Genomic DNA, 13,091 nt, shown 5'->3' with positions numbered 1-13,091 from the left:
AAACACAGTCCGTGGCGCACTGGATGCGAAGCGCTCCACGAGGCACTACAGTGAAGTGGGAGGCGTACCAGCCTCCAGCGAACAGGCATCAGCAGCAAACAGTTTTAAAAGAGCACTATGAGGCGTGCCAGCCTCGGGGACACAGCAAAACGTTGCGCATCCATTCACAGCGCACAATACCTTGGCTCTTGATGTTGGTTCGGTGCGGACGGCTCTAGGCTGTCGTCCAGCGGGGCGGTGCTGTCCTGGAGGGCGGGGTGACGCGGGGGCCACGGGGTCGCTTTCCTTCAGGCTGGCGGTGCTCCGGGGGGACACAGGCTCACAAGGGCAGAGTCCTGGGGTCCTGGAGAGGGGTGCAGCAGATGGGATGATCGCTTACAGCAGGGCTTCTCACGGAAGGCGAGCCCACGCTTCTGGTCCGTCTTTTCTGTACTTTCCACGGGCGGGGGCCAGCAGATCGTGGCGATTGGACCGGACGGGTCCTCTGCTTTGCGTTGAGAGCTTCGGCTCAGGGAGGCAGTCACGGTGCTTGGGTCAGGCGGCGCTGACCTTTGCTGTGCGAGCTGCGGCTCGGCGGCAGGAGCTCACGGTGCTTGGCAGGACAGGGGCAGCGCAGGCTTGTCAGAGGGCACGATGGGGGCAAAGCGCACTCAGCTTTCCGGGGCAGCGATGCAGGGACACAATCCTCAGCAGCCGTTCCTCTTCCAGGGGGGGTAGCGCCCACTGTTCCTGGGGCGCAGTTCAGGGGGCAAGTTCCACAGCAAGCCCTTGGAGATCTTTGTAAAAGTTTGGCACAAGTTGAAAAATAAAGCAAAGTCTTTTCAGTCTTTCTCCTGCTCTCCTTCAGCAACAAGGCACCCACCACAGGCCAGTCTCTTGGGGTCAGAGGCAGTACTTCTCCATGCAGCTTCCAGGGTCCTTCTCTTCAGGCAGAGCTTCTTCTTTGCGCAAACTGGATCTAATTTACAAGGAGCAGGGCTCTTACTTTTATACCCAGTTTCTTTGGTTCTTACAGGCCAGGGGGGCCTCTGCATAACTGCTCCAGTCCCTGAGCACTTGTGGTGGGTACTTCTGCTTCTGCATTCAGTGTGAGGGCAGGCACATCAGCCGCTCCCCAGGGGGGCGGAGCCAGCATTGTGGAGGCAGAGCACAGCCTGATGCATCATTCAGAGGAAACTCCCACCTCCCACTAAGGTGTCATCCTGCTATTCACTACCTGTCAACTCCCAGCCCTGTCACTCACACACACCAGACAGTCAGATACACACAAGGGCAGAGGCGGACTGAAATGGTTAGGCAAGCAAATGCTAACTTTCTAAAAGTAGCATTTGCAAACACAGGATATTAAAATAAACTTTACTAAAAGAAGTATTTTATTATTCTGAGTTCAGGCATACTAAACATTAATTTCTACCATGTTCCCTGAGCGTGCTGGGATTATAGAGTGTAATAATTCCAGCAGCCCATCTGGCCTAAAGGGAACTGATAGCCTTACAATAGTGAAAAACGAATTTGGCAGTAATTCACTATTAGGACATGCCACACACACCAGAGCATGTCCTACCTTACACTTACAATGCACCCTGCCCTCAGGCCTACCATAGGGGTGACTAATATGAAGTTAAGGGAAGGTTTAGGGGCTGGCAAGTGTGTGCACTTGCCCAGCCAGCATGACAGTACCAGACTGCACGCAGGTTCTGCAATGGCAGACCCTAGACACATTTTTAAGGCTGCTTCTGTGGGTGGCGCAACCAGCGCTGCAGGCCCACTAGCAGTATTGGCATTTACAAGCCCTGGCACTCCTGGTGCACTTTACTGGGGACTAACAGTAAATCCAATGAACCAATCATGGACATCAATCACATGTACACTTTACAGTAGGGAGAGCATATGCACTTTAGCACTGGTCAGCAGTGGTAAAGTGCCCAGAGTCATTAAACCAACAAAAACAGGTCAGAGAGAGTATTGGAGGAAGGCAAAAAGTTTAGGGATGACCCTGCCAAGAGGCCCAGGTCCAACACAACCCCCTTCCAGCCAAAACGCAGGGTAGACCAATCACCACTGTGATGGGCTTCCCTGCTTAGGGCGATAGAACATGGACCTGGCCCGCAACAGCAGGGGCACATTCCAGTTCTACGCCAAACTGAACCTATTTCAAATCCTCTGTCCATACTCTCAGGGTCCACCCAGCTAATCCATGGGGCACCCTTCTCTTCCTCTGTGGACACCACCTGGGCAGCCTCTAACCTTAACTTGCTCACAGGTGTGTCCCAACAGACAGACATCAAGTCATAGCGGCCACTGACAGTAGTCAGAGATGAGACCCAGGCCTCATGCCTCTCAGGGCTCTCAAACCTCTGTGGCATTAGAGAGTGAGGGGCAGTAGCCCCAGGTGCTTGGCACCCTTTGCGCACTCTCCCTCCTGTCAGGTCAGGTATGTCATCCTGGCACTGACCCACCAGCCCCAGGTCTGTACCTGGCGGCTGTACCAAAGACTGGGGTGGGCTCTCCCACACCCGGTCCTCCCCCTTGGGGCTCTGTACCCTCCCACCTGGAGTGGTACCCCCTTCCAGAATTGTCAGGGCACCTGTGGCAGGTGACCTGCACAATTCGCCCACCAGTTCAGGGGTGCTATCCTGCAACTGGGGCACCAGGTCAGGGGGGACACCCTGCACCTGGCCCTTAAACCTAGGGTCTAAACCCTCAAGCCTCACCGGGGTGAGAGGCGAGGACTCCCTCCCTCTGCACCCCCTTCCAGAGTACTTCCCACTCCCAACTGGAGTGGTACCCCTAGAAGTGACATGGGTCAGGACACTGATTACAGTGGGCCCACCCTCCAGGTCAGACAACACCTGAACCTGGCTCTCCAACTCAGGGACCCAACCCTGCAGTTGAACACTTGCCTGGCGCACCAGGACTTTCCGGGGAGCACGCCTGCCCCCCCTGAGGGTGGCACATAACTCATGTGTCGTGCGACAGTCTGCCTGGCGCAGATCTCCCAACCCCTGTCCCTCTGACAGTGCGGGACGATCCCCCAGGACAGAAGTGGTGTCCCCCTGGTCATTCACTGGGGACGCAGCCCTGCCGGCTGGCCCCTGACCCACTGGTTCTTCCACTGGGGACTCTTTCCCCCTCTCGCCCCTCTTTCTGGACTTCTGCACCCTCCCAACTGGAGCGGTACTGCCAGACACCAGAACTACTGGAGCTCTGCTTACAGAGCCTCCACGTTCTCTAGCCACTGGGGGATCCCCCTCAAAGGGTGACTCATCCGGACAGCCTAGGCTCCCCACCTGGTGTTCCCTTAAAGAACCATCCAGGCTCTGAGACTGAGGTTGGGCACTACCGGGACAAAACCCATTCTCACTCCTTCCCCTTAAGGACAGGACGTGAGGCCCTACACCCCTCTCACTACTACAGGACCTAGCTGGGCTACTCTGCGCCACTTCCACCACTCTGGGCTGGAAGATACCTGAGCCACTCCCCACAGGATCACACCCCAATGCCTCTCCAGACCCTCTGGAATCCACCACAAGGTCTGCCTCCAATGTGAGCTCCCTGGGGTCAGAGAACTCACTCTCAAACAGGTGTTGGCATAGCTCTGGAAAACTGGGACTTAAAGTATGCTCTCCCACAATTGGATTACACAGCCCCCTAGCAGGGTTTACCAAACTATCCTTCACCTCACCATCCAGCGCCTCACACATACTCCACACCATTCTTCTGAGACTGGCCAGACAGTTGCGAACTGTCTCTGTCACACAACCCACACTCTTCTGGGCGGTCCTTACACTCACCCACCAGGACCTCAACCATGGGGGAATCCCTCCCACCACTAGGACCATGAACTCCTACGCCAGCCACCCTATTCCCTTCAGGGACGCTGCGCACTACTGGAGCTACCTCATGCCCTTGAACCTCCTGGTGTATGTTAACCCCCTCCAAGTCAGGTGCCATATCTCTAGGTGCGCGCGCTATGCTGTCTGCACTAGATACCTGAATGTTGCTGCCACCATCTGAGCTGGACTCCACCTCCAACTCAGCAAAGCTCAATCTCTGAGCTACACACATTTCTTGTTGCTGGGCTGAAGCCCTCCTGGCCTCACGCCCCTCGAGCTCCAAGTCAAGTTTCCTCATTCTTAAGTCATGCGCAAGCTCCATTTTCATTTCTTCCAGGGCTAACTTCCTAGATTCTAGCTCCAGTTGGCAACTCAATTTCAGCTCCGCCAACTTCATTTCATGTATTCTGGCCTCCTTCCTGTCCGTCAACTCCTCTGGCGACAGGGCTCTACCAAAATCCATGATGCTTCCTGCTGGTTCAATCTCCATTCTGACTGATCCAGGCATGACTTCACAACAAATGGGGATTCTCTCAGTAAAACATAAATTAAAAAAAGTCTGTGGCTTAGTTACTGGACTGTCATCACTGTGCAATGGTCAGTAGTTAAGGTAAAGACACTGCAAACGTAAATCCGCTATCCTCACCGCTGCGTCCAATGTTGGAAAGGGGAGTCTCTGGTTGGCGCAGTGCAGCACTGGCGACAAGCAGGGACCCTCTCTTCCACGTCAGGGCTAAGGGTTACCTTCAAGAACAGCCTCTGCTTACCCTCTAGGTAGTGTGGCGCAAGCAGTCTAGGCTAATCTCTGGGGCACATTGGGTTAAACATTTGCAGTATCACACCCTTCACCACCACCACACAATGACACCAAACTATTATTTAAAAAATATTTTCTCTTTATATCTTTTCAGCAGCAGGCTTGTAAATACAGTCTTGGTCATTTAATCGCGGTTCCAGTTACTTGTAAATAGACCATATATACTCTTCCAGCAGTGCCTTGTAAATACAGTCTTTTTACTTTTAAAAGTGGTTCCAGTTACTCTTTAAATGGGCCACCGTTCTTGAATTGCAGGGACAGTACTTTAGAATGCTTTCACTCTTTAAAATGTGGCCACAGTTCTTAATGTCACACTGGACAGTTTCTTGAAAAAGGTTTGAATACTCCTTAACACAACCTCACAATGTCCAGTCTCTTTTAAAAGGTGAGATTACTTCTCAGGACAACTTCGGGCCCTCCAGGCACTGTGTACTACTTAATTCACTGTTTGCTGAAGGTCTGGGCCCTCTGGGGCGCTCCTGTGCGCTCCGTACGATAACGGCAAAACGGCCCTACCAAGTCTCACGCATCTCGCGTGAGACGGGGTACGACGCGAACACTGAACCCAGCAGTACGAGGCGTACCAGCCTTGGGAGAGCTTCAGTACAGCGCGCACAGGCTCAGGGTGAAGCGGAAGGCGTACCAGCCTCAGGAAACACAGTACGTGGCGCACTGGATGCGAAGCGCTCCACGAGGCACTACAGTGAAGTGGGAGGCGTACCAGCCTCCAGCGAACAGGCATCAGCAGCAAACAGTTTTAAAAGCGCACTATGAGGCGTGCCAGGCTCGGGGACACAGCAAAACGTTGCGCATCCATTCACAGCGCACAATACCTTGGCTCTTGATGTTGGTTCGGTGCGGACGGCTCTAGGCTGTCGTCCAGCGGGGCGGTGCTGTCCTGGAGGGCGGGGTGACGCGGGGGCCACGGGGTCGCTTTCCTTCAGGCTGGCGGTGCTCCGGGGGGACACAGGCTCACAAGGGCAGAGTCCTGGGGTCCTGGAGAGGGGTGCAGCAGATGGGATGATCGCTTACAGCAGGGCTTCTCACGGAAGGCGAGCCCACGCTTCTGGTCCGTCTTTTCTGTACTTTCCACGGGCGGGGGCCAGCAGATCGTGGCGATTGGACCGGACGGGTCCTCTGCTTTGCGTTGAGAGCTTCGGCTCAGGGAGGCAGTCACGGTGCTTGGGTCAGGCGGCGCTGACCTTTGCTGTGCGAGCTGCGGCTCGGCGGCAGGAGCTCACGGAGCTTGGCAGGACAGGGGCAGCGCAGGCTTGTCAGAGAGCACGATGGGGGCAAAGCGCACTCAGCTTTCCGGGGCAGCGATGCAGGGACACAATCCTCAGCAGCCGTTCCTCTTCCAGGGGGGGGTAGCGCCCACTGTTCCTGGGGCGCAGTTCAGGGGGCAAGTTCCACAGCAAGCCCTTGGAGATCTTTGTAAAAGTTTGGCACAAGTTGAAAAATAAAGCAAAGTCTTTTCAGTCTTTCTCCTGCTCTCCTTCAGCAACAAGGCACCCACCACAGGCCAGTCTCTTGGGGTCAGAGGCAGTACTTCTCCATGCAGCTTCCAGGGTCCTTCTCTTCAGGCAGAGCTTCTTCTTTGCGCAAACTGGATCTAATTTACAAGGAGCAGGGCTCTTACTTTTATACCCAGTTTCTTTGGTTCTTACAGGCCAGGGGGGCCTCTGCATAACTGCTCCAGTCCCTGAGCACTTGTGGTGGGTACTTCTGCTTCTGCATTCAGTGTGAGGGCAGGCACATCAGCCGCTCCCCAGGGGGGCGGAGCCAGCATTGTGGAGGCAGAGCACAGCCTGATGCATCATTCAGGGAAACTCCCACCTCCCACTAAGGTGTCATCCTGCTATTCACTACCTGTCAACTCCCAGCCCTGTCACTCACACACACCAGACAGTCAGATACACACAAGGGCAGAGGCGGACTGAAATGGTTAGGCAAGCAAATGCTAACTTTCTAAAAGTAGCATTTGCAAACACAGGATATTAAAATAAACTTTACTAAAAGAAGTATTTTATTATTCTGAATTCAGGCATACTAAACATTAATTTCTACCATGTTCCCTGAGCCTGCTGGGATTATAGAGTGTAATAATTCCAGCAGCCCATCTGGCCTAAAGGGAACTGGTAGCCTTACAATAGTGAAAAACGAATTTGGCAGTAATTCACTATTAGGACATGCCACACACATCAGGGCATGTCCTACCTTACACTTACAATGCACCCTGCCCTCAGGCCTACCATAGGGGTGACTAATATGAAGTTAAGGGAAGATTTAGGGGCTGGCAAGTGTGTGCACTTGCCCAGCCAGCATGACAGTACCAGACTGCACGCAGGTTCTGCAATGGCAGACCCTAGACACATTTTTAAGGCTGCTTCTGTGGGTGGCGCAACCAGCGCTGCAGGCCCAGTAGCAGTATTGGCATTTACAAGCCCTGGCACTCCTGGTGCACTTTACTGGGGACTAACAGTAAATCCAATGAACCAATCATGGACATCAATCACATGTACACTTTACAGTAGGGAGAGCATATGCACTTTAGCACTGGTCAGCAGTGGTAAAGTGCCCAGAGTCATTAAACCAACAAAAACAGGTCAGAGAGAGTATTGGAGGAAGGCAAAAAGTTTAGGGATGACCCTGCCAAGAGGCCCAGGTCCAACACCCTTCCAAAGCTTGACACCAAGTTCCCATAAAGGCACCTGTAGCAATGTTTCTCTATGGGTACCCCGACCAGTGCTTCTCTATGGGCACCCCGACCAGTGCTTCTCTATGGGTACCCCGACCAGTGCTTCTCTATGGGTACCCCGACCAGTGCTTCTCTATGGGCACCCCGACCAGTGCTTCTCTATGGGCACCCCGACCAGTGCTTCTTCATGGGCACCCCGACCAGTGCTTCTTCATGGGCACCTAGGGCAGGCACAAGAACACTTCAAGGCGTCCGCACAGACTAACATTTCTCCCCGACATAACACAGAGTTAAAAAATGGGGAAGATCTTAATTGTACAGATAGGGTACTTAGGTGAACGACAGCAGAAACTGTCTGTAGCACATTATGAAACTCACACAGACACAACCAAGAAAGGAAGACACACCCAACCCCCCCAGCCTGGGACAGGCAGAGGCACACACCTTACCCCTCTCTGTGACAGGCAGAGGCACACACCTTACCCCTCTCGGTCACAGGCAGAGGCACACACCTTACCCCTCTCGGTCACAGGCAGAGGCACACACCTTACCCCTCTCGGTCACAGGCACACACCTTACCCCTCTCGGTCACAGGCAGAGGCACACACCTTACCCCATTTTCCAGTGCGTAGGTGTTGATGAAGTAGGCCAGCATATTACAGAGCCACAAAGAAATGATGTCACCCAGCAGACGTGGAACAAGGCCGCTAGAGGGAGAGAGGAACTAGCCATGTAAATACTGAAGAAACAAGCACATGTAACATGGTAACATGGAAGATCTTGGAACAGAGAGTCTTTGATTAAAACATGCCAAGGTGTTGAGACTGACAGAGTCGGACATCAGAACCCACTCAGGTGTGTAGGCTACCAGACGGACCACCCACCTGCCCGAACTGCAAAAGCTGAAAGAGGTGCAACATAAAAGGCTTCCCAGGTGAAGTTGATATGAAAGCAAAGATACAAACTCTGCGCTGCAAAGGTAGAGCTAGAAGATGACCAACGTTCCTAAGGGCAGCAGACTGGGCATCACGTCCAGGACTAAAACTAAAGCTACAATTCTTGCACAAAGCACAGGTGAGACGACGTCTGTGGAACATTAAGGACCGAGAAGCTGCACCTTCAAGGAATACGCAAAGAATCACTGGGAGCTGCAAGCATTACTGTCAGCACCGCTGATTCCTAAAGTCAATACGCAAAATCAACATTTGATGGACGGAATGCTGGACAATGCAAACATTCACCTCCAGTCAGAAGGATCGGAGTTTAATCCATCATTCTTCTGCTCACCACACCACCCCAGTTTGGACCCAGCCGTATGCAAATCAGTCTTGACCCTGTTCCTTGTGGTAACAGTCCAGCCCGAACTGCCAAGCCAGGCCGTCCCTGGATCGGACACAAACATCCTGGGACCGGTTTCAGGGCATCACCCTTCATCAGCCAGACTAGCTTGAATCCAGTGGTGTAGTGAGCACGGGACCCACGTCGGGCATACCCATCCCACTTCGGGTGGCATATGAAAAAGAAACAGTTGATGGACGGAATGCTGGACAATGCAAGCATTCGCCCCCAGTCACAAGGAAAGCCTGACACCGGCCCTAGGAAGCTTGTTTCCAGTCCAGGGAGAACCTGGCTTGGCAGTTCGGGCTGGACTGTTCCCATGAGGCACAGGGTCAAGATTGATTTGCATATGCCTGGGTCTAAAACTGGAATGGCATGGGGAGCAAAAAACGATGGATTTAGGCCCAGATCTCTGTACTGAGGTGAATTTATGACATTGTTCTGCATTCTGTCCATCAATTGTTGTTTTTGCACTCGATTCCTAAAGACACGACAGCTCATTCATCCGACTCTCCAACTGCTAACAGGTGTGACCTGACCAGCACCTCAATCACTGCTACCAATAAAACGGGAAAGAAAGGTAAAAGCAAAATACATATATCAGCTTACTTTTCACAAACCAGCAAACCCTGCAGGAGGTATCCATTCTATAAGGGCCAATACTTGGACTACTGTAAACCGGACAGATCATGTCGGGCGTCTTCTGCTGCTTAAAGCCACGTGTTCGCACATCACAGTCTTTAGTCTGTGCTTATAAGACTTAACAGAATCTGTCCATTTTTCGAAACCCATGCACTAGCTCTGGTGGGGAAGTGCTGACTACACCCTTACTAACTATAACAATTACATGCATTTGTAAAGCACACATTCACCCAAGGGTAACTTGGCGCTGAATAACAGATGTATATTGTTACCCAAATCAATGGTACTCATTTTATCAACCTCAGAAGGATGAAAGGCTGCGTGGACCCACCGGAATTTGAACCTGTGACCATGAGGTTGAAAACAGGTCCATACAGTGGGTACATTAGTCCACAAAGCCACCAGATCCTTCTGCTAGGACCGGATAATGATAGTTACCCAATGCGCAAAGAATATGAGTTCTCGATCATTCTTTATTCAGTTTCCCGGCAGTAAAATCCCTATGACCCTGTTGTTGAAAGGTAAATAAACACCAGACTAGAGTAGGCCACATCTGTAGAGCAGGAAGTGCTTCATAAATCAGTGCTCCGTTGAAATGTGTTGCTTCTGTTGCATCTTTCTTTAGCTCCAATTAACCACATTTCTAGTTCCATCCCGCTCTGCAGAGCCCCCACCTCCTATTCCCACAAGCGGACAACATGGAAACAGAACAATCAGAACTTACGCAAAGAGGCCCAAGATCCCATCCTCGCGGTACACTGTGACCATGGAATCAATAACTCCACTGCAAGAAAAGAGGGTACAAGTTACACAACGCCCAGGAAGCAGATGGACAACACTTGCAGCCAAGCAGAGCCAGCGAGAACAGATCCACACCGCTCAACATGGGCTCCAACACAACTAACGCGCCGAGGATCCACACCGCTCAACATGGGCTCCAACACAACTAACGCGCCAAGGATCCACACCGCTCAACATGGGCACCAACACAACTAACGCGCCAAGGATCCACACCGCTCAACATGGGCTCCAACACAACTAACGCGCCAAGGATCCACACCGCTCAACATGGGCTCCAACACAACTAACGCGCCAAGGATCCACACCGCTCAACATGGGCTCCAACACAACTAACGCGCCGAGGATCCACACCGCTTAACATGGGCTCCAACACAACTAACGCGCCAATGATCCACACCGCTCAACATGGGCTCCAACACAACTAACGCGCCAAGGACCCACACCGCTCAACATGGGCTCCAACACAACTAACGCACCAAGGATCCACACCGCTCAACATGGGCTCAAACACAACTAACGCGCCAAGGATCCACACCGCTCAACATGGGCTCCAACACAACTAACGCGCCGAGGATCCACACCTCTCAACATGGGCTCCAACACAACTAACGCGCCAAGGATCCACACCTCTCAACATGGGCTCCAACACAACTAACGCGCCAAGGATCCACACCGCTCAACATGGGCTCCAACACAACTAACTCGCCGAGGATCCACACCTCTCAACATGGGCTCCAACACAACTAACGCGCTGAGGATCCACACCTCTCAACATGGGCTCCAACACAACTAACGCGCCAAGGATCCACACCGCTCAACATGGGCTCCAACACAACTAACGCGCCAAGGATCCACACCGCTCAACATGGGCTCCAACACAACTAACGCGCCGAGGATCCACACCGCTTAACATGGGCTCCAACACAACTAACGCGCCAATGATCCACACCGCTCAACATGGGCTCCAACACAACTAACGCGCCAAGGACCCACACCGCTCAACATGGGCTCCAACACAACTAACGCGCCAAGGATCCACACCGCTCAACATGGGCTCAAACACAACTAACGCGCCAAGGATCCACACCGCTCAACATGGGCTCCAACACAACTAACGCGCCAAGGATCCACACCGCCCAGAGGCTCCAACACAACTAACGCGCCAAGGATCCACACCGCTCAACATGGGCTCCAACACAACTAACTCGCCAAGGATCCACACCGCTCAACATGGGCTCCAACACAACTAACGCACCAAGGATCCACACCTCTCAACATGGGCTCCAACACAACTAACGCGCCAAGGATCCACACTGCTCAACATGGGCTCCAACACAACTAACGCGCCAAGGATCCACACCGCTCAACAGAGGCTCCAACACAACTAACGCGCCAAGGATCCACACCGCTCAACAGAGGCTCCAACACAACTAACGCGCCAAGGATCCACACCGCTCAACAGAGGCTCCAACACAACTAACGCGCCAGGGATCCACACAGCTCAACAGAGGCTCCAACACAACTAACACACCAAGGATCCACACCGCTCAACATGGGCTCCAACACAACTAACACGCCAAGGATCCACACCGCTCAACATGGGCTCCAACACAACTAACACGCCAAGGATCCACACCGCTCAACATGGGCTCCAACACAACTAACGCACCAAGGATCCACACCACTTAACATGGGCTCCAACACAACTAACGCGCCAGGGATCCACACCGCTCAACAGAGGCTCCAACACAACTAACGCGCCAAGGATCCACACAGCTCAACATGGGCTCCAACACAACTAACGCGCCATGGATCCACACCGCTCAACATGGGCTCCAACACAACTAACGCGCCAGGGATCCACACCGCTCAACAGAGGCTCCAACACAACTAACGCGCCAAGGATCCACACAGCTCAACATGGGCTCCAACACAACTAACGCGCCATGGATCCACACCGCTCAACATGGGCTCCAACACAACTAACGCACCAAGGATCCACACCACTCAGAGGCTCCAACACAACTAACGCGCAAAGGATCATCGCACGCCCCCACACCGCCGATGCGGACTGGCCGAGGAGCACCACAGGGACATGGCTTCTGCCAATCATTTGCGGCATCACATCCCGCAACAACAAACAGTACCTGTGCTGGAGCTCTAGGATGGTAGAGTCAGGAGAGGGTAAACATTCCCACACTTGCAACCTCTACCAGCGCCTGATCAAGGGGCTCCACAGTGATACAGGCAACACCATTCACCAACCATCTGCTGCACCATGCCTCAGGAAAGGATCAGGGCCACCTCACAAACATGCAGGCATCGTAAACTAGCAGAGAAGGTGGAGTACAGCCAGGACAGCAGACTAAACATCTGCTCACAACCAGCAGTAAAGATCTGTGGCTGCACCTCAGGCACCGACGTGGAAGCAAAAGTATCCGTGATTCACACAGCAGCAAATTCTGGTGGTACAAGTGAGGTTGGAACACAGCCACGCGCTTGGCTTTCTCAAGCCGGATCTTTCAACTCCAACCACAGGCTGCCAGACAAACTTTGGGAGAGGACTAGTGAACTAAACCGATCAGAAGACTTCACTTACTACAGTGAAAGGACTCATCCATCAGTGCTTTCAGGGCTACGCACCTACCTGTACTTGGTTTCACGCCCGATGAACTGCACCATACATCGGAGAGTGATCACTGCAGAGAAAACACAGTGACATCCTTGGAATTAAACTTCAGGAATAGAACGGTGCTCCACAAGAGCTTCAGTTTATCTTTTGGAGCACAATACACACACTAAGAATATAAGCACAGTTAGCAAGCAATCTAATATCTCAATAACAAACAAGGAAAATAGGAGCAAACCTGGAGCACTGGGGGGAAAAAAGTACTTCATCACCAGATTTCAGCAGGTGAATCAATATTAAATTAAAATAATCTTTGAAACGACAAACATA

The 13,091-nt window shown here is 52.7% G+C and overlaps 1 protein-coding gene across 2 annotated transcripts in view; it reads right to left on the bottom strand.

Annotated features, from left to right (window-relative positions):
• MTCH2 (mitochondrial carrier 2) overlaps positions 1-13,091 on the bottom strand; it is a 141,506-nt gene that overhangs the window by 49,706 nt on the left and 78,709 nt on the right. For both annotated transcript variants that reach the window (XM_078673133.1, XM_078673134.1), the window contains exons 7-9: positions 12,780-12,831; positions 10,056-10,115; positions 7,965-8,058 (exon numbers count right to left, since the gene is read on the bottom strand). In XM_078673133.1, coding sequence (XP_078529259.1) covers positions 7,965-8,058; positions 10,056-10,115; positions 12,780-12,831 — 206 coding nt within the window. The remainder of the gene's footprint in view (positions 1-7,964; positions 8,059-10,055; positions 10,116-12,779; positions 12,832-13,091) is intronic.

Source organism: Lissotriton helveticus, unplaced genomic scaffold (assembly GCF_964261635.1).
Source record: "Lissotriton helveticus unplaced genomic scaffold, aLisHel1.1 SCAFFOLD_742, whole genome shotgun sequence".
Taxonomy (NCBI): Eukaryota; Metazoa; Chordata; class Amphibia; order Caudata; family Salamandridae; genus Lissotriton; species Lissotriton helveticus.
This window is presented reverse-complemented; position numbering and strand designations above follow the sequence as displayed.